This window comes from Clarias gariepinus, chromosome 23 (genome assembly GCF_024256425.1).
Source record: "Clarias gariepinus isolate MV-2021 ecotype Netherlands chromosome 23, CGAR_prim_01v2, whole genome shotgun sequence".
Classification (NCBI taxonomy): Eukaryota; Metazoa; Chordata; class Actinopteri; order Siluriformes; family Clariidae; genus Clarias; species Clarias gariepinus.
In genome coordinates this window covers 22383074-22404202 of record NC_071122.1, presented here as the reverse complement: position 1 = coordinate 22404202, position 21129 = coordinate 22383074, and the positions used below count along the sequence as shown (strand labels likewise).

At 41.5% G+C, this 21129-nt stretch overlaps 1 protein-coding gene across 1 annotated transcript in view; it reads left to right on the top strand.

Annotated features, from left to right (window-relative positions):
• The window catches only part of suclg2 (succinate-CoA ligase GDP-forming subunit beta), a 109835-nt gene extending 88958 nt beyond the window's left edge, over positions 1–20877 (top strand). Inside the window, exons 10-11 of the mRNA XM_053484228.1 lie at positions 10373–10493; positions 20089–20877. Coding sequence (XP_053340203.1) covers positions 10373–10493; positions 20089–20204 — 237 coding nt within the window. The 3' untranslated portion in view covers positions 20205–20877. The remainder of the gene's footprint in view (positions 1–10372; positions 10494–20088) is intronic.
• The last annotated feature ends 252 nt before the right edge of the window (positions 20878–21129 follow it).

Here is a 21129-nt window from a genome sequence, read left to right as displayed (position 1 = left end):
GAAAAATGTTTTTTTCTTTTTTTAAATAACTGTTTCATTCTTTGTAATAATTTCTTTTTTTCTTCACTGTTTTTTTATTGCTTGTTTTTTCTTCATTTATGCATTTCTTCCCTTACTATTTTTCTTTCTTTCTGCTTTCCTTTTCAATTTCATCTTTCTTTTACTTTGTTAATTCCTTTTATTCCCCATATTTAATCTTTTTTTCTCTTTTCTTTCTTTTTATTTAATTCTTTCTTTTTTCCTTTTTATTTCTATTAATTCAATTCTGTATTTTCTTGCTTTCCTGATATGCCCTTTTTTCTTTTTTTCTTTCTTTCTATTTATTTTTCTCTTGTCTATTTTTTCTTATTAATCTCATTGCTTACTATATTTATATTTCTATTAATCTTTCTTTTTTTCTTTCCTTCTTTCTGTTGAATAATTTTTATTTCTTTACTTTATATTCCCAAAATAACTCCTTATTTCTTGTTTTCTTGCTATGACTTTTTTTTCTTTCTCTCATTCTTTCTTTTTTTCTCTCAATTCTTTCTTTCTTTCTTTTCTTTGTCTTTTTCTTTATACATGCCACAGTTACCAAGTATATCAGGTCAGTTTCGCTACATGTCAGATAACGGAGGAGAAACCCAGAGTCTCACGAGTGACCAGGGACATGTCAGAACTTACAGAGACATGCCAATGTTTCTGTTTTCACTTCTATTACGAGAGTTCATAATTCACAGTTCATAATTTCAGATCATATGCTCATATTTCACATGATATTATGTGGTTCTGATGCTTGTCAGTCTGTGTGCGAGTGTGAGTTTGGCTTTGTGTTCATCAGTGTGTGTGGACATCTGTGCATCTATCTGCGTTTCACTGCCACTCTCATCCTAATAAACCTCAGTCTGAGACTCTTTTCTCTGCTGTTGTGCTGGGAATTGTATGGCAGCCGGTCTGAAAGGCCGCTCTCGCTCATCCGTGATGGGCCGCCTCGTGCCGTAGCTGTCACAGTTCACAAACCCTTCGCCATCGCACAACGAGCCGGAGACCTTGAAGCGGATATGACCGACTCGAGCACCAATTCACCGGGACACCGCGGTCTTCGGCGCTCACACGCACGCCGCCAGACCCAGACTGCAAATCTATTTCTGCCTTGATTAGTTTCTTTTCACTGGAGAGAGCAAGAGCGAGAGAGACTCGGAGAGAGAAGGATAATCGAAAAGAGAGAGAGAGAGAACGGAGACAGCTGCAGTTTGCTTAAATGCCAGGAAGAAGCACGGACCCGAAGGCCGTAATGAACTTCAGAACGCGAGAACCCGGTGACGTTGTGGTCACTCTGGTCGTCCCCAGTTTGACGGCACTACAGCTAAAGGTGTCTTTGATGAGCAGCGCAACCATGAACTTTTAATGTTAGTTAGCACACATTAAGGGTGTTACGTTGATGGCATCCATATTGGATTAGACCCAGAAGATAATTGCAAAATTGCATGTGTGATTAAAGATGGCTTATGTAAAGTTTGTTTATGCACATTTACTTAAAATTCTGAAATTTGGTTGCACAAATTTAATTTGTGTTAAATTTGTCAGGGAACATAATGACGGAAAATATTCGTTGATGACCCTTTACCCTGTGACTAAGACGAGATGATGACGAGACGTCACAGGTATCACTGAACAGTGACGAAATCAGCTTGCAATATTGTTGACGAAAAAAGACGAGACTCTTCGTCATCACAGCAGTATTGATCGGGCGAATAAGGAGAGACAATATTTGGACCCTTTTTCTTCATATTGAACCGGAGAATGAAAGTCGATGTATCGTAAGATCAGAGGGGAAACAGTGGGGCACACAATCGCTGAGGAAAATACCACAAACCAGAAGTGACGCATCAAGGCATCCCATAATAATCACCCAGTTTTACAGCCTCTTTGTGGTAATAATGTTGCCACATGTTAACGTAATTATGAAGTGATGTCATTTTATTTCATTTTATATTTAAACTGTTTCCAAGCACATTAAGCAAATAGGTTAGCAAATGTTTGTGACCCATAGGAGCTACAGTATCCCTTCAACAATCCAAGTGTGTAAATTCATATTAAAAATAAAGTTGTATTGTCCATAATGCTACTATTGTTTTGTATTTAAAAAAAAAACATAAGTATTGGACATGTAGCAGTTGTTGTGATTGTTAGAAATAAATATAATTAGCTAAAAACATTAGATGAGAAGATAAATTTTAAATGTTAAGATAATTACTTTGTGAAAAATCTTTTAAAAATGGGTTTGACTGTAGGGTTAATTAATAATAATCTTATTGCTAAAATGTTACGTTTTTATAGACTAAACCTAGACTAAATTACTTAAAGGTTCTTCCGACTAAAACTAGACTAAAATGTCGAGACTTTTAGTTGACTGACATTTGTCCGAACAAAAATATGATTGACCAAATATGATAAAAATAAACAGGAACATTTATCCCGGGACTGGGACACTAAGACTAAAATTAAAAATAGCCAACACTTACTACTGTGGAACAAGGGATCGTGGTGAATATGGATCTGTGTAACTAGCGGGAAGTCCATTTCCCTTGCAGGAAAACAAAAAAGCAAGAATTTAACTTTGACTCTTGTTTGTTGGACTCAATCGAGTATCTGCGGCCAAAAGAGGTGCATTAGTTTAGTTGTAGCTTGCCCTTATTTAGCAAGCGAGGTGAGCGACAGGTTTCTTATTCATCCAAGACAAGCAAACAGCACAGCACATGATTAACTGTTGTAAGCTACCATAGGTAATCTAAGCATGTGCGTGGATCACAGTTGAACATCGTATGTACATAAATGATTTAGATTTGGGCAGCAAGTTGGATGTTTTTTGCTGCAAATTTAGTTGGACTAAAGTTTAGTAAAGTTTAACGTAGACTCTATTTAGGGGGAAAAAATCTGACATAATATACAATTAGACGAATTGTCTTTTTTATTTTTGTATTTTGTTTTTAACATCATCCTAATTAAACTACTGTGCAGTGGTACATTAGTGGTCATGTTTCCAAGTCCAAAAACAGCCTTCCTCAGACAATCCTCACTTGGCCTCATTTGGCGCCTGTTTTTCTCCTGTGCCTTTTGAAAGATCCCGAACATTTGTGCTTTTTTTATTTCCATTGTTTGTTTTGCTGCTCTTCTTTCTTTTTGGATTCATTTTGAAATGTTCACACCATAACAACCCATGCCTCAAACCCCCAGCCGAGGAATTCAGCTGGCCGTGGCCGTAGTGCGCACACACAGGCGGTTTGGGATACGATGTCTGATGGTGATGACAGCATGTTTCTGTGGGTTTCCGAACTGATTCCTCAACACGATGCTTCGCCCTTTCTCACTCGAGGCGAGAGGAGGAGCTGTCATGCTCCAGCAGACTGGATAATTATTTCCCTCTTATCCCCTTTTTGCCAGGGCCAATCTCGGTCCCCAATAACCGCCCTAGACCAAGCCATCTCTCTCTTTCTGTCTTTCCTTCTATGCTCTTCAGCGTCCCATGGCAGAGGAGCAGCCGAGCCAGTGGGAGCGGATTAACGGGACTGAAAAATAGCTCCTAGATTTGATAGAATGGCAGCAACATAAAGGGGGGGAAAAATATCCCGAATCAATCTAGTAGTGCTATCGCTGATACACACCTCTGCTGCCACTGAGCACTCAAATCATATGTCAGAACTCCGGCAAATGATGTGAATGTAAGATTTACACGTGTGTTTGGCTCTGCCAGTCAAAGTGGGAAGGAATCTGCGTTTCTGGGTTTGTCTGTAGTTTCAAAACCACAACCCCTTTAAAAGAAAAAAAACGCGTTTTGAGCATTTCAAGCATCCTCTTCAAGAAGCTTGTCTTTGCTTACGTTTTAATTTTTAATGACAAGGATGCAGTACACAGGATGTGCATCTGTCTAATAGCTACCCCGCACCCATTACAAATACCATTACTGAAGTCTTCCGACGGGGTTAGAACGTCAGGAAACCTTTGTGCCTTAAGGAATTCAGGCACCGTGAAACGTTTTACACCCCTTCGAACCTTACAGCTAACTTCAGCGAGTCACGGAAGGTGGCTGAGTGTTAGCAAAGGTGCTAGAACATGGCTGCTAACGAAACCGGCTGGGTTCTGGAGATAAGCTGAACAATGACACGAACCGCTTCCAGCATCTGTTAGCCGCTAACAAAAGCGAGATGCCTTTCCGCGAGCCGATTAGAGGCTTGTGTAGGTGTGCATTAGGTGTGTGTTTGCAAGTGATAATGGTTGTGGCGTGCCCCAGTCTCCTGTGAAGAAAAAAAAACAGGAGGGTTTTTATAATTATTTAAGGGCTTTGATATGGAACAGGGGTTTTCCGCGATATAGGCGAGTCTGATTTGCTGTAATCTCATTTTACCTCGATCATGGTGTTCAAAGTAGGTATAGGCATCATAGTGCTGTCAGATGTGAAAAATGACTGACCAGCAACAATGGCGTCTTGGATCTGGTGTCATATGCATTAGCTAACAGAGCACTGGATCTAAGTGAAGCTTAAATTGCACCAGATTAGCTGCTTAAAATGGAATATGTGTCCAAAGCCATGAGCAATGAAGCGAAAAAGTGTTAGTGTTTGTCTAGCAAAGGCTGTGGAGGCCCTGAGATTCCTTCCTGTTCTTAATGATATAATAGCGTGACAAAAGATCACATTTATGTGTTATGTAATCAGTCAAAATATTGCCAAGTGGCTGACTTTTGCTTCTTTCGTTCTGCTCTGGAGCTGTGGACCTAAATATATACCATAAATTCACTGAACACAATTGGATTATGTGTCTTGTTTGTTAAGTTTGTTGACATGTTTAAAAGTAAATATGAAGATGTGAAAAGTGAGTATTAGTGGTTAGCACGGTCGCCTTGTACCTCCGGTGTCCGTGTTCGATTCCCCCATGCTTGGTTGGTTTCCTCCTTGTATTCCGGTTTCCTCCCACAGTCCAAAGACATGCAGATTAGACAGCTAGTTTGCGTTTCCAAATTTGCCCGAAGTGTGTAAATATGAGTGTGTGTGCCCTGCGATGGATTGGCACCCTGTCCAAAGTGTCCCAAGTCTCCTGGGATAGGCTCCAAGCCCCCCTCGACCCTGTATACAGGATAAAGCGGGATGGATCATGAGTCAGTGAGTGGATATCAATCCAATGAGTAGTTTTAAGATTGCTGGTTGTTAAACTTTCGAAGTCAAGGCTTAGAGTACACAAAATTACTATTCGGGAGGATAAACAGGCATTCCAGTTAACTGGATGTGGATTGAATCTTATATAATCTTGTGTTGCCACTTTGGATTGATAACACACATTTCATGACCCAAAAAAAAAAAAGCCTCTAAAATTTCCCATAACCAATATTTCACAATTTGAGTCCTGGAATATGGTCGTGCCGATCTTATATTACCATGTAATGTTTTCACTGTTTAACATAACTATGTCTGATTTCAACTGGCTTTACAGTGCAATCATGTGTTCCCGACCACATTTCTTTCATGAAGTTCAATATTCAATTCAATTTTATTTATATTGCACTTTTAACAATGTTCATTGTCACAAAGCAGCCCTACAGAATCAAAAGTACATTGGTGAGAGAATGTATAGAAATCAAAATGATCAGATTGCCCTTGATTAGTAAGCTGAGGGTGATGGTAGCAAGGAAAAACTCCCTGAGACCGCAATAGAAGAAAACCTCAAGAAGAACCAAACGCAACAGGGATCCCATCCTCACTTGTCCTAAAAGGGCAACTTTTTTGCTATCACTCAGCTTCGGGAGCCCTCATGGATTCTGCGTTTGTATTACTTTTTTTATTGTTTGTTTGTTTGTTTGTTTGTTTGTTTGTTTGTTTTTTATATGAGGTTTCTCAGGTTCCATCCCATCTTCAAACACATACTGGTTTTGGGTGAATTGGTGACTCTACACTGGGTCATTAGGTGTACACATTGCATGTATTCTGCCCTCAGTCTCAAGCCTTATCCCTAACTTAAATAAATGAATTAAGCCATTAGGAGGCGGGGCTTTGTGAGGATTTAGCTCTGTCGCACTTTTTTTTTTCCGCTTGTCTGGATGTTGTTAACAAAACCCCTTATTTTACCATCAGTAGGAGCAAAAAGCGATCAAGGAAGGTGGTGGATTAAACAAAAGTGTGGTGGGTGTGAATGACATCAGTGTACGCAAGTTTCTGTACTGCACCTTCTGCGATCAGTATATACGTGGACTCACTGTGGCAAAAGTATAAACGTGTACACATTAAAATGATTACGATTAATGCTGCAGATGCGCCCGAGAACGTGTATCTTGTAATTGCGACTCGGTATAAAATCCAATCAGTCACTCGGGCCTGTTGGGATCCCTACAGATTTGTGTGTTATTGAATGGATGTGGCAGAGGGAGAGGTTTCTGAGAGCTTCCATACAGACAGCAGGCTGTTTTCCTGAGCTCTGAAGCCCGTTCCAGCTGTTCCGCCTGAGTTTGAAGGATAAACACCTTGACATGCCGTTCTGCCACGGGCGCTATGACCTTATTATATGAAATTTGAGTCGCTCGTGCAAGTTTAAGGTAACAGCAGTGGAATCCTGCAGCGTGCCCTGGGAGTTTTTTTTTTTCTTTTCCTTTCCCTTGTCTTGTCTTGTTTAACATCCTCACTGGTATGTTGTACTAATATTGTATTAGTATTTTGTGCAGATGGTATTATTATTATTTTTTTTATTATTAGTGGCACGGGTAATTTACTAGACGTTACCCGACTTAATTGATCCAGCTGGATGTTAATTGGCTAAATTAAATGTTTCGGCTCGATGATCAATCTGAGCGCAGGCGAGTTCGGCTTCTAATTGGAGCAGGAATTGATCTGAATTGAATTTTCCGTCTGAAATTAGTGTAAGTAAAAATGTTTGATTTATTGCGTGCAAAAGTTAGCAAACACACACAGCAGTCAATTCTTTGCTTTTGCCTTTTGGGCCACACTTTTTACCATACTTAGACCCTTGCGTCCTTTTTTGTCTTTAAAGCATTCCGTCTTTGTTATTTAAATAATGTGAAACTTGTAATAAATGCACAATTGGGACGCTGCAGTTTTAAAACCCTGCCGCATTAACATTTATTAATATACATTTTGCCAGATGCTTTTAATGAATGTGACTTACAGAATCTAATCTAAGCATGGTGATAGAGCTGAGTGATTTGAAGGTTAAGGACTTTATTAAAGGACCTAACAATGACTCTGTGGCAGGTCTGGGATTTGAACTTGTAGCCCTCCAGTATTTAACAATGAGCTATACCTGCTGAGGTACCTCAGATCTTGCAATTTTAACGAGTTCTACATTGATTGAAGTTCAGCTGCAAATCCTTAGTATTCAGTCACAATTAATGGTCGTAGTGGCATTTTGGAGAGAACTATCCTAAAGATTATGATGGAATTGGGGGCAGAAATGGACAGTCTAGTTACTGCTAAGGCTTCTTATTCTCATCCTTATTCTATACTACATTACTTTTGCTTGGATTAGTTAAAAGAAAACAATTAAGGAAGTTTCTGAAATTACTGGAATTAAGTTAAGAACTGTTCAGGCATCATATTTGTTCATTTGGACTGTGGGGATTCAAACGTTTAAGGCTGTGGGCTACTGGATTTCTGTTTGGAAGGTCAGTGGCTCAATCCCCAGCCTTGCAAAGTTGCCACTGTTGAGCCCAGAGCAAGGACCTTAAACCCATCTGTATCCTGGCTGACCCAGTGCTCTGACCCCTGCTTCCTAACTGGGATATGCAACAAAAGCTTATTTCACCAGTGATGTAAAGTACACAATTCAACAGCGTGACCCTAGTACTGATTATAGTACCCTAGTACCGATCATAGTACTGAACCGTCAATTTCACGGAAGCGATGTGTTTGGAAACAAATTATGAATGACTTTAATTATTTTAACGTTCGGTCAAGTTGCATCATTTAAAAAAGGCCAGTAGAAATCGGAGCAATGTTTAATAGTGAAAGTAAGAGCATTTCCCACATGCGTACAGTGTGACGAGAACTCACAGGATTGGGACTAAAGAGCTGTGTGTCCATGAGAAAACCACTTGCTGGTGAGACTCATTTGTAAAAAAGGCTTCAGTTTGATAGGAAGCACCAAGATTAGGGCACACTTCGGAGCGATGGAAATGAGGGCATGTGGTCAGATGAGTCCAGATTTCAAAGCCATGTGTGCATCAGGATGAGAAGGGAGCGCATGAAGCGATGCACCCATCATGCATAGTGTCCAAAGGCTTGTAGATCAGGTCTAGACTTAGCAACGTCCTGTGGCAATAAAATTGAGTCTAAGGCTGTGGAGGCCCTGAGATTTCTTTCTTTTCAAAATGATATAATAGCGTGACAAAAGATCACAGTGGCAACTTTGCAGGGCTGTGGATTGAACCCCCGACCTTCTGATCAGAAACCCAGTAACCCACAGCTTAAACGTTTGAGCCACCACTGTCCAAATGAACAAACATTAAGTCAACTTCTACACTAAAAGTATCTTCAGTATAGTCACTGAGAGATCCATCCTGGGTCATTTCCTAAAGAAAATGTCCTTATTCTGTCAAAAATCACTGATGTACCGAAGGTATCACAGATGGTCATCACTGAATTGAAAAGTCTGTGAAAGTACTGTATTTTTTTCCCACCTTCCCAAGCACCCGTCCACTATCGAGAAGCTTTCCAGCAGCTGTAAAAAAGAAAAAAAATTTAAAAAGCAATCCCCCCCGTCCCCACACATTCACAGACAGTTGAAGCGGAGCACGCCCGATATTTTTATGAACTGCGTTGACTCGGCTACAACGGCGCATAAATCACCCGGCGTGTCATTAATATACATGGATGTCAATAGGAAACGCATGGCTGAAAGAAATATGGCCGCTCTCAGTAACGCCAGGACTGAAAAATGGACCGCTCATGATGAGACGATATGAGGATGTGAGGACCCGACTCCTGGATCTGCAGTGCCCCCTGGTGACGGGACGCGAGACTGCAGGGAGACTTCAGATGGAGAGAAATCCTGAAGAGGATAAAATATCAGACGGAGGAGTGATTCAGATTAGATAGAGGAGGAAATGGCACACGTGAGAGACGACTTTTCAGCGCTGGGATCTCTGTCTCTTAAATAGACTGTTTATTTAAAACATAAATTAGATCTATGTAGAGTGTGTCTGTTTGTCTTGGGTATTGGACGACACGCTCACACACACTCACACTAAGATCATGACAGGCTGTGAAATGTCAGACGTGTTAGTCAAGCGTTTTATAAGCATCATAGCCAGATATTGTGTGTGTGTGTGTGTCTCATTGAGGAAGAGAGAGGGTTACTCAGGCTTTTAGAATCAGGTCAAGGGTAGCAGGAGCATGAATTGTGCTGTCATGGTTGACATGATCTCAGTTTGAGTGTATTCAGGTCCTCATTCAGAGTTTCATGCCTCTCACACACACATTCCCTTTCTCTCCGTCTCTCTCTTTCTCTACCTGTCACACACTTCACAACCTGACTCAATAGACCAATCCTAACTGTGTTACCTTTTACAGACCCCAAATCAACTTGTGATGTTCAAAGGAAATGGCAGCTGATGGATTTTATTCCTCTCTCTCTCTCTCTGGGTATTTGTGTGAATTTGTGTGTGTGTGTGTGTGTGTGTGTGTGTGTTTGTGTGTAAACAGCATAACAGCATCCTGTTCTTGATCCTGCTGATTAGCGCATATCACCGAAATTAATCCCGCCTCGCTGTACTCGTCTCAGCGCTCTCGTTTATTCACCCGACTCTTTTTCATGCGTGTGTGTGTGAGCATGTTCTCCTCGTGAGCGTCTGCTTCTATGCGTGCGCACAGACAGGAATGTAAATCATTGTTGCATTATGTGACTGTAATCTGTTTAGTAGCTTTTGAGGGATTATCCTAATCCCGTACCTGACTGCAGCTCGATTGATAGCGCTAACCTTGGCCTCTCTTGTTACGTTTTTTTTTTTTCCCCCTTTTTTTTTCACCTTTACCAGATTCACAGAGGTTTGAAGCTCAATTTCTCCTTTTCTACAAGGACTCTGCATATCCAAACTCTCGTTCTTATCTCCGTTAGCAAGCCGCAGAACCGTATACACACACGGGATCATGTTGTTGTTTTACACTTTTTGGTTATTTGTGGAGAGAAGCAGGATATTGTCGAATCTGGGTAGTTATTTGTGCCGCACCCCAGACGAGGTTCCCCATACGCCTCCTCGGTCACGCTGATTACACGGTGTGACTGTGATGCTGGTGTATATCTAAAACTTTCTTTTGTGTCTGTTTTTGCTATCAGGTTTATTCAGCCTTCTCAGTATTTATCCTCTTCCATCTTTGTCTCTTTTTTTTTTTTAGGTGGAGGCCATCCTAGTGAATATTTTTGGTGGGATTGTGAACTGCGCCATCATCGCTAACGGCATCACTAAGGCCTCCAGAGAGCTGGAGCTCAAGGTGCCCCTGGTTGTCCGGCTGGAAGGTTAGTCAAGTGTTTGTGTGTGTTTGTGGTGAAATGGTCTGATTTTGTTAAGTGATACATATCCTTGGACCTAATCTTTGCTAGTTAAGTCTGTTGGGCTGTTTTGCTTACTACAGAGGCGTTCAAGTCAAACCAGAATTTTTTTTGTCAGAATAACAGAACAGTTCTGAGAGTTAAAAGCTCCCTTTAGTTCTCTATAATCCCCTGCTACACTAATGCACTTATCCCAGCGTTTCACTAGTGCTTGGACACCATCAAGATCAAATGTTTATTCAGTACGCCAGAGTCACGATTGAATTGCCTGCTTCACATCTAAAACGCCGGCCTCCCAGAAACCCCTGTAATGGCTCAAACATATGGAAATGTCTTGGAGCAAGGTCAGAACTGTACGGTGGTTAAGGCAGTAACTCCCATCTGAGGTTTCTGTAACGTGCAAGTGGTGGTGGTTTGTACAGTTCTCACAGACAGATGCATCTCTTTCGCAAGTTGGCGACAATTTATTTGTTAATTTTCAAGGATCAGGCGTTCCACTTACTGAATGTTCATAAGGATGACACCGAACCACCTTGGCCTGGGATCATAACGGACGTATTGCCTTTTTAAAGGTCCTACACATTATATTTTTCATTAAATTTTAATATGATCTTTAGGGTCCTAATGAAAAGTTTGTATTATACGTTAATTAAAAATTCAAAAGGATTGTGTAAAAAAAACACTACTTTTACCTGGTAAAAACTAGCTCTGTTCTCAGCAACCTGTTTCAGTACATGCTAATTTAAATGCTCATGACCTCTGCTGAGCCCGCCCCCCCGTTCTGTGGGGCGTGACACGTAGGGTATAGCGACGGAAGTGTAGTCCAGTGCGGGCAATGCTTTGGACTGCATTACCCACAAAGCATTGCCACAACGCAGTGCTTTGTGGGTAATGCAGTCCAAACTGGAAAACTATGGATTATAGAGCCCGAGCCTGTTTTCTTCAGTCGTTTTTGGTTTGATTTAAGTACGGAACCTACGCGGAAGTTTGTAATATCGCCTGACAACGCAGAAATTAAAAGAATGGACATGCATCGACTCGATTTGTCCTTCTCATCACTGCATGGGCATGAATTAACGGGCTGTTGCGCTGCCGCGAGCAACAACAACAACAAAAGCGGAGAAACTTACCGAGAGAGATACGGACGCGATGTGTTTACTGATGTGTTTACATGACTTCTTAATCTTCGACAGACATCGTTATAAACCATCTAACGTAACAAAGGTAAGCATAATATAGTTTTCCGACTACGTACACAGTTTGCAACTAGACAATCACCTCAATGCATTGTTTATTATAAACGGGCGATTAGGGATTATATAGAGACGGATGTACACAGGGAAGAAGCCATAACCATGTTCTATGAGAGTGTAAGTTAACTGACACTCCGCATTCATCGTGATTATTAGAAAAGGCGATCTGCAAAGAGTCATAGTAAAATAAATCACACTCACCGAGCCTGGTGAAGATGAAGCAGGAACACGAAGCGTTAGTACAGATCCGATTTTTAGGAGCAGCTTCCTAGTAAAACCTGCTTTATATTGACCCGCGTTTATAAAGCAGTCTAGTGAAAAATGATTATCGCAAACATGAACGCATTTAGGTAAATCAGCGGGGACGTTAGCTTTAAAAACTAAATTCAGCCACTGCGTCCTCAGTGGCTCAGATACCTAACCCTAGGTAGGTACCCTAGGTCACTAACCCTAGGTAGTGAATGACGACTGCTGTGTTCGCTATTACACCCAACAACTGTACACAACACTCGCTTAGGCGTCATTTTGCTCCAGCGGCGAAAAAACAATGGCCGACAGCGTCTTCTCACTCGGGGCGGGTCTTTGCTAAAACACCAGTGTCAATCAACTTGTTTAGGAACGCCCTCTTGTGGTGTGGCGTCACAAGGCAAGGCTTTTGCGATTGGCCTGATTTCAGAAGGGGGATGTTACTGTAATAAACGAAAAGAAAACCACTGGGCGGCTCTTTATCATCGTAGAGTGGTTGTGTACGCTCTCTCCTAACACACAGTTTAGTCCAAACAGCTTAAAATAGTGCATGTAGTGCTTTATGACCCCTTTAACCGTTTCCACCATTCAGATGTTTTACTGCAGCTAAGAGTCCCATTAGCGTACTGTGCTTGAAGTCTTCTGTAAATGTCAATTACTTTTACTTAGGCCTTTATTCATCAGAAATGTCATCCCAAGTCCCACTTTCACTCGAACAACCCACATAGTTTTGGAGATATAATTAATTTAATCGATTGGAGAGGTAATAGTTAACTTAAAACAAAACTAAAAGCTAAACATTTCTAGCCAGCCATATTTTCATATAAAACTAATTTTTGAAGGTTAGCTAGCCTTTTAGTTTGGTTTTAAGTTTACACGGTTTGATTATGCCATAAAATGGTTCCTATCACATTTAGCTAGCTGGCTAAGCTTGTCATTGAAAGTTGTAATGGGTTTCAGGTGAGGTATTTTTAGAAAACTTTCCTCCTTAAATTAATTACCTTGCAGCATGGTTGCGAAGTAGTTAGCACCGTCACCTTGCACCTCCAGGGTTGAGGGTTTGATTCCCGCCTCCCATGTGCCTGGACTTTGCATGTCCTACCCTACCATGCTTGGTGGGTTTCCTCCAGGTATTCTGGTTTCCTCCCACAGTCCAAAGACTTGCAGCTTAGGTTAACTGGTCTTGCCAAATTGCCCATAGTATGCAAATAAGTGTTTAAGTGTGTGGTATGTGCATGTGTACCCTGCGATGGATTGGCAATCTGTCCAGAGTGTACCCCTCCTTACAGTAGGCTCCAGGCTTCCTGCCACCCTTTATAGGATAAGCAGTATAGAAGATGAATGAATAATTTACATAACATTGCTTATTTCACTACCTACAATAAAATAGCCTTCCTCATAGCTCCCAGGTCCCTGGTTTAATTCTGTCTCCTGCTTACTGTCGATAGTGAGCTTCACATGTCATTCCCGTGTCTAAATGGGTTCCCTTCATGTTCTTCCAAAAACTCTCCAGGTAATGGCCTGGTGTCTTATCCAGGGTGTATCCCTGCCTCATACTAAGTGTTCCCAGGATACCTGGAACACTGATCAGACTAAAGCAGAACCTGATAAAGAATACTATACTTCTTTGCTCACTAAGCAATTTGTTTCCCTCCATTCACATGAACGGTTTTCTTAAACAGCCCTAGTTTTATCCAGATAGCAGTGTGTGAGAAGACAGCCAAGGGGTTATCTCTCGCTAAACGCTGTGTCCACACATAATAATGTTTTCATCACTGTGCTCATTATAAGCAGCAAAAACATCTCACAGGGGCCGACTTTGGACTCGCCAACTTTCACCCACACGCAAGAGGTAGCACGCAAGGGAGCATCATTAGCATGCGTGACACATTGCAACAGTCGTTAGCACTGGCAGAAAGAACCAAGGAGATAGTCGCTGATTTGTGACCTCTCACCGGGGTATGCTAATGCTAGGTGCTAGTGAACACATAGCACTCCACCCGCTTTGCCTCGTTGTTAGTATAATTGGCACAGAACAGCAGAGTCGTGCTGCTTGCTAGCATATTAGCTTGCTGAGAGACCCTCTACCTCCATGGAGAGCAGGAGCAGCAGAAAAATTAGATGTGATATACATGGTATATGAGATTCAGACTACACAGGGCTTACATTTAAAATAAAGGAGTAGCCTTTTTATATGGCACATAGAGCTCTAGCAGGATACGAAACTTGGCCCTGGAACCATAAGACACTGGAAGTTTGTTTCTCTGGTATCATGGGCTGGTGGAAGCGAGAAGCTAGGAAAACCCAGTTGGTCTTCAAATATTTGAAACTCTTGGATAGTATAACTCTGGGGAAAACTTGGGCCTGGAAATATTGACTTTGAGATCATGAGAATCTGTGGACATTCAGACCCGTAAACCATTGACTGTTGGGAATATGGGACACAGGAAGCAAAGAAACCATGAAGACGTTAGACTTTTTGAATATGGGACTGTGGGATTGTATTATTCATGGACATATTGCATCTTGGTAATTTACTTCCAAAAAACATAGGAACACAAGACTCCAGAAATATATGCTGCTGAAAATATATGACCTTGGCAACATCATGTTCTCAAATCTTAAGAATTGGGAGACTGGGAACATAGGATACAGTACACCCACGACACAACAAACTTTGAAAACATAGGACCAAGTCTAATATAGGAACACAGAAACAAGTTACCATTGCAGAACACAGGGGCCTCACACTGGACACTAATGTCAAGAGAGGCCTAGGATACACAACAGATGATGTAGGGAACATGGTCACATTGAGAACAGCGATTTGGGAAGCATAGAAACCTTGAAATGTAGATGTAGTCAGCGTGTGGCGCCTGGCCACATTGGTATCTGGGACCACTGGACCATTGGGAACATAGGACTGTTAGGACCATCAGGACTTGAGAACATTGGAGCATTGCATCAAGGGCACCTTTGGCACATTTGGTGCCTGGGACTATTGGAACATGGGACCATTGGGAAAATTTAAGTCCTAAGAAAATTGGAGCATTAAAACCATTAGGACCTAAAATAAGAGGTTTGAGTTTGTTAACTAAAGATTGCAATGCATTTCACACCCAGAAGCTTAGGGGACTTAAGGGGTGATGTAGTATGAATTTGTATATTGAATGACCCTCTTAAAGTAAATACAGGTAATGTTCTGAATCATAAATCAATCATAAATATGGACGAACCTCAAGTAGCTACTTTAGTTTGCATTTGTGTTATCAGTTGAGAATATGGTGGCAGCTCCATGGGGTACTTCAGCAGCACCTCACAAACTGATGCAAGAAAGGTCATGTTGAGTTCAAAAAAATTATTTGGTCAGTGAAAGCTGTTTGATGTTTGTGTGTGTATGGTGCGGAGAGATCAATAGCCTCGCCTGTCTCTCAGTGTGGGCTCTGATCATGGCTGACAGAGTGCTATAAAATGGTTCCTCGGCCTGAGTTTAGCTGCAATGGTTCGCTATTGATTTCCACCTGAGACATCACACAACCTGTTTGACCTGTGGGTGTCTTGATTGTTGTGTCTGTTTGCATTTGTCCATACAAGCGTGTGCCTGTCTGAAAGTTTGCCCAACTTGTATATCTCTATACTTATCCGTCTACCTTTTTAGCATCAGCAAAGCAAATATGCATTTTGGTTGTAATGACCTCATAGTTTTATTTTTTTTCCTTTTTTCCCAGTCTACTGACTGAGACCTCACACCCTCACACATCCCGCTGCTGCTGGGAAGAAGCGTGGTAATCTAACACCAGACCTGTCTTCATTTATTTACTTCCGTTCCGGTTGCAAACAGGAACTAAAAGAGCTAATATTAGCCCTAACTAGAAATAGCGCACAGATAGCATGGGGAAGCATATTCCTGTCATGCTGAGTGTTATGTTTAGAATTTTCTGAAGTATGAATTCTTGATGTTGAACAGTACAGCCCTGCCGTTCATGACTCAAAGCATTTAATTAACATTTTCATTAAACACCATGTAGAATGGTAACATGTATAGATCGCACCATTAAATGTATGAGTTCTACAAGTCATACACAGTCTATATGAAAAGTACAGTAAATATTTTTTTAAATGGCAGCTTTGCATTTACTGTACACTGTAACATCATGACCACTCACGGGTAAAGGGAACAACACCAGTAAACTGGTGACAGGATCATGGGCACCCAAGGCCGCTTGGACCAAAGGCCAGCACATCTGGTCGATTCCACCAAAAATGCTAATGCAGCACAAACCAGTTGAAAAAGTCGGTGCTGGCCACGATAGAACGGCACCAGAACACCCAGTGCACCACAGCCCACCACACACAGGGCCAAGCAGGCAAAGAGCCCAAGGACACAGAGCCGACCTCTGAACTGCCCAGATCACAATCCGAACTTTGTGGCCATACAAACGAGTCCTATCCATAAAGGCCACAACCCATAGCACCCGAAGGATCTGCGGCCAACATTCTGGTGCCAGACACCACAGCCCACCCCAGAGGCCCTGCAGAACCACGCCTCAAGAGGCCAAAGCTGCTCTGGTGACGCAATGATAACCAAGAACCTAGGTGGTTAGGATGTAATTGCTGATCAGTATATACTGGTAATAAGTTGTCATGTTCATAAGTTTGTTAAAAGAAAAGTTTTTAACACAACAAAACATTTACTTACAAATAGCAAAAAGATTAAACTTAAAGTCACAATTCTGACACAAGGTGCCAAGGTGCACCCTAAATTATTAAGCAATAGTATTACTGTAATTAAGCATTGTTTCAGAAATACCATCCTATATGTTGTGAGAATAAGTTACATACTGTATAATATAAATGAATAATTTAACTTTAGATTTGCCCATTGCATCGAATTATGCTCAAACATTGCTATTACAATTAAAATCCTATTAACTGTGTAACTCTTTCAATAACCTTCCAGTGCTCTGTAGTTAATCTAGTTTGTTTCCTCCCATGTTTTATTTGTGTGTAACTAGTTTATACATATGCATTTATTTACCGAGCTGTTCCTGTTAATGTTGTGTTTAAATCTAATAATCTTTTTTTTTTTTTTTTTTGGGATTGATGAGGTTATAGAGTAGGTCTCTGGCAGCACCTAGTGGTGAGATTCGAGTACTATCCTCTGTGTGCATTTACAGCCTTTCCCAATGTGTCTATGAGGATCTGCGTATGCATTCATGATTTTGGTTGAGCTGTCTTATTTTCTTTCGTTTTTTTTTTTTTTTTCGGCTATGTGATCTGAGCAAGCAGACACTTAGAGATAGCCATGAAGCTTTTTTTTTTTTCGCAGAGTTCTGATCCTTTTCAGCTTGTGTTTGTGTGTGCATGTCCTCTGTGTCTCCTCACACTGTCGCACGGGGACAGAGAGCTGCAAGACACTCAATACCGAGCGCACACGCCCTGGTTTGCCCTGTTCCTCCGCTAATGAAATTATCCGATTGATTGTTTGGTGCTGCCCGGTGCGGGAGACGTGTTAGAAATGAGTCGTTATGTGAGCGGACAAAGGCGGTGAAATATCAGTAGTTAAGTGGTGCTGTAATTGAATTCCTTCTGAAACTGCTATTGATTAGAGAGCAGATACCATCATAATTATACTGCAGGGAGAAAGAGAGAACACACACACACACACACACACATACGCACACACATTCGCTGCAATCCTATCATTGTGGGGATTATTTTAATGTGTTAAAATTTAACACACGTTTATCATGCATACCTATAATTTGGGGTTCCTTGGGTCCTTACAGAGTGTGCCAGCAACCCTTAGTGAGGCTTATAGTCATTGTTTACATTTCCACAAATGAACAAATGTGTTCACTAAAAACACACACAAGGTACAAACATACATATGGACATGCGCAAACTCATGTGTTGGCTTGTTTTCCTATGATGAACACATTTGTTATTTAGAAAAGGTTAAAATACACACACACACAGTTTTTCTATCTCTCTTTTCTCTCTTATTATGTATTTCTAGCGTTATTGGGACCTGGGGTCTTCACAAAGCAGGTATAGATTTTCAGAGTCGCACATTCGAACAATGTTTTCCACACGCACACACGGTTTTATAAAACACTGGTCCTCATAAAGGGCTAAAAGTCTATAAACACACACATGCTTTTAATATATTGCTTTCATTGTGCCGGTCCTCACAATGCACTGAAACGTACACACACGTCATGTTTCACTGTTAGTTGTGGGGACGTGTGGCTTTAAGCGTAGGCCAGAGACGCGCGGTGAGCAGCTGGCGATGTGCAACCTTTCTGATTTCACAGGTGAGAGTGCAGCTTTAGGGGAGGATACAGCATATCCATATGCGCACGCACAAACACACACACACACACACACACACACAAACACACACACTCTCAAATATGGAAACATACATAAACTGCATAAAACTGTGTAAATTTGTTTTTTTTTTTATATATTTATATGCCTTTTCTTTTTTTTCCACATTTTGTGTGTGTGTGTGTATATGTGTGTACGCATGTGTGTTGGCGTTCTATCCTCCCTAAAGCCGCACTCTCACCTGTGAAATCAGAAAGGCTGCACATCGCCAGCTGCTCACCACACTCATCACACACACAACAGCAAGTGAACACTTTATCTCTTACATTCGAGGGGGAAAAACAGCGCACACCCTTTTTACATTTCCTCCTCCTTGTGCTCTCTCTCTCTCTCTCTCTCTCTCTCTCTCTCTCTCCCCCCGCCCCCCCATCAGTCATCCCTTTGAGGGTTTTTAGGTATTAGCTTTGGCTCTGGATGTCGTGTCAGGGGGAGCAGCGTAGTCAGAGACTTCGTCAGGTTATAAACCACGTGTAGAGCCCCGAGGGCAGACGGTCCGTCCTGGAAGACGGCTTGATCAGAACCGAACGGAGCGCGTGCACACCGGGGCCCTCGGCAGCTGGGTCCGATATGCACCGAGGCCAATAGGACAAGACCTCTGACTTTCAGCCAATGAAACGAGACCTCTGACTTTCAGCCAATTGAATGAGCTCCCCCTCAGTCACCTCTCCTGCCAGCGGTGCGGCACCACTCCATTTCACTTTCACTTCATTTTCACTGCTGCCTTTCTAGGGCGAGAGGACGGAGTTCGGTCGAGTCCTGCTTTATAGTCCAGGCTCCAAACTGCAGGATTTAAAGAGAACAACAAGCTTCATTTTATAAAGTGGACTGAAGTGTGTGTGTGTGTGTGTGTGTGTTTATATCTGTGTTTTATTCTGAAGACTAAATGTCCCCACAATGTCTTGACAGTGTGTTGATGTCCTTGGGACCAAAACTTCCTCTATTTTTATTACTAGGAGTGTGTGTGTGTGTGTGTGTGTGTGTGTGTGTGTGTGTGTGTGTGTGTGTGTGTGTGTATAAATCTGTACCCTACTCTGTACCCCATGATAATAGAAATACATAACAATGCGTGTAGGTATTGTGTGGACCAAAACTTTTTTTAGTAATTAGAGTGTGTGTGTGTGTGTGTGTGCGTGTGTGTGTGTGAACCTGTATCCTGTTTTTAAAGAGTAAATGCCCCCACAATTACAAATACTGTGTTGACAACACTGTTGGTGTTCTTCGTCTGTTACTAGGTGTGTGTGTGTGTGTGTGTGTGTGTGTGTGTGTGTGTGTGTGTGTGTAAACCTGTACCCCACTCTGAAAATCAAATGTCCCCATGATGACAGTAATACCTGACAATGCTTGTAGGTATTGTGGACATCAAAACCTTTTTTAGTAATCAGAGTGTGTGTGTGTGTGTGTGTGTGTGTGTGTCCAAACATTCGTGTGTGTCTCTTACACCGAAGACCAAATGTACCAACAGAAATAGTGTGAAATTGTGTGTGTGTGTGTGTGTGTGTAGGTTTGTAGTATCTTCATATGACCACTTGTCATGTTATTGTGAATAAATAACAAGTATGTGTGTGGGGTTTTTCTTTATATGGTGCCTAAATGTATAGTGCCCTTTTTGATTTGCCGCCTTTATTATAGGGAAACTAAAAGATGACAATGGTGTGTGTGTGTGTTTGTAGGAACCAACGTGCAGGAGGCTAAGAGGATCCTGTCTGAGAGCGGGCTCCCCATCACCTCAGCCAGCGACCTCGACGACGCAGCAAAGAAAGCAGTGGCTGCTATCGCCAAGAAATAATGCACATGCACACACGCATATATACTGTACACACACACACACGGAAAGCCTTAGTTGAACTGTTGTTCACATTAACTTCCACGCAAAATCATGTCTCAGACTTCTATCCACTAGTATTTAAGCAGGTCGCTCCGCCTACTGACAATCCAGACTCGTGCGTTAAATCTGTGAAGTTCTGTTCGAATCCTTATTTCATTAAACTCAGTAACTCTGTAACTCGTTTGGTTTTGATTTGGGGTTATTTTCTTCCAGCCTAGGCCATGTCCGGGACCGAATACACCCTCTACACCGATCGCCCTGCGTACAGTATAATTCATTCACTCGTTAAATTCGAGTGCCACCCGTCACCCTAAGTGTCCGAATTTACTTGGTTTCATTTTCTTCTTAATTAATTTTTTTAATTCTTTATTTTTCTTCGACTCCTGGTGGTTTCTGAGACAAAATAAGTCTGAGGGATGTGACTGCATCTGCATGGTTAGCTGAGATAGCGATCGCGCAACCAAACACATTATCTCAACTGCACACAATCGAAGGCCCTCGGACGCTTATCATTATCACTGTGAAACGGCTCGCAAATCCTCCTATTGATTTCTTAAGCTTCTTACAGGGTGAACTTCAGCACCGTTCTGTCTGCTGGAACTTTTTTATTATTATTGTCTTCTTTTTTTTTTTTTTTAAACAAGCATCAAGTAAAACAGTCTGAGGCCACCTACATGACCTTCTCTTATTTCACCCCAAAAGGATCATTTGACCAAATTTTATCATTTTGACAAATCATTCCTAACTCAAATTGAAAAGTGTTTTGTTTGTTTGTTTTTGATTGATTTGAAGAACCGATGAGAATACAAAAACACTTTAAGGTGTTGCTGATCCTGAACACCATCTAAAGCTTTCCCAAGTAATTACAGTACAGGTCTAAAAACCT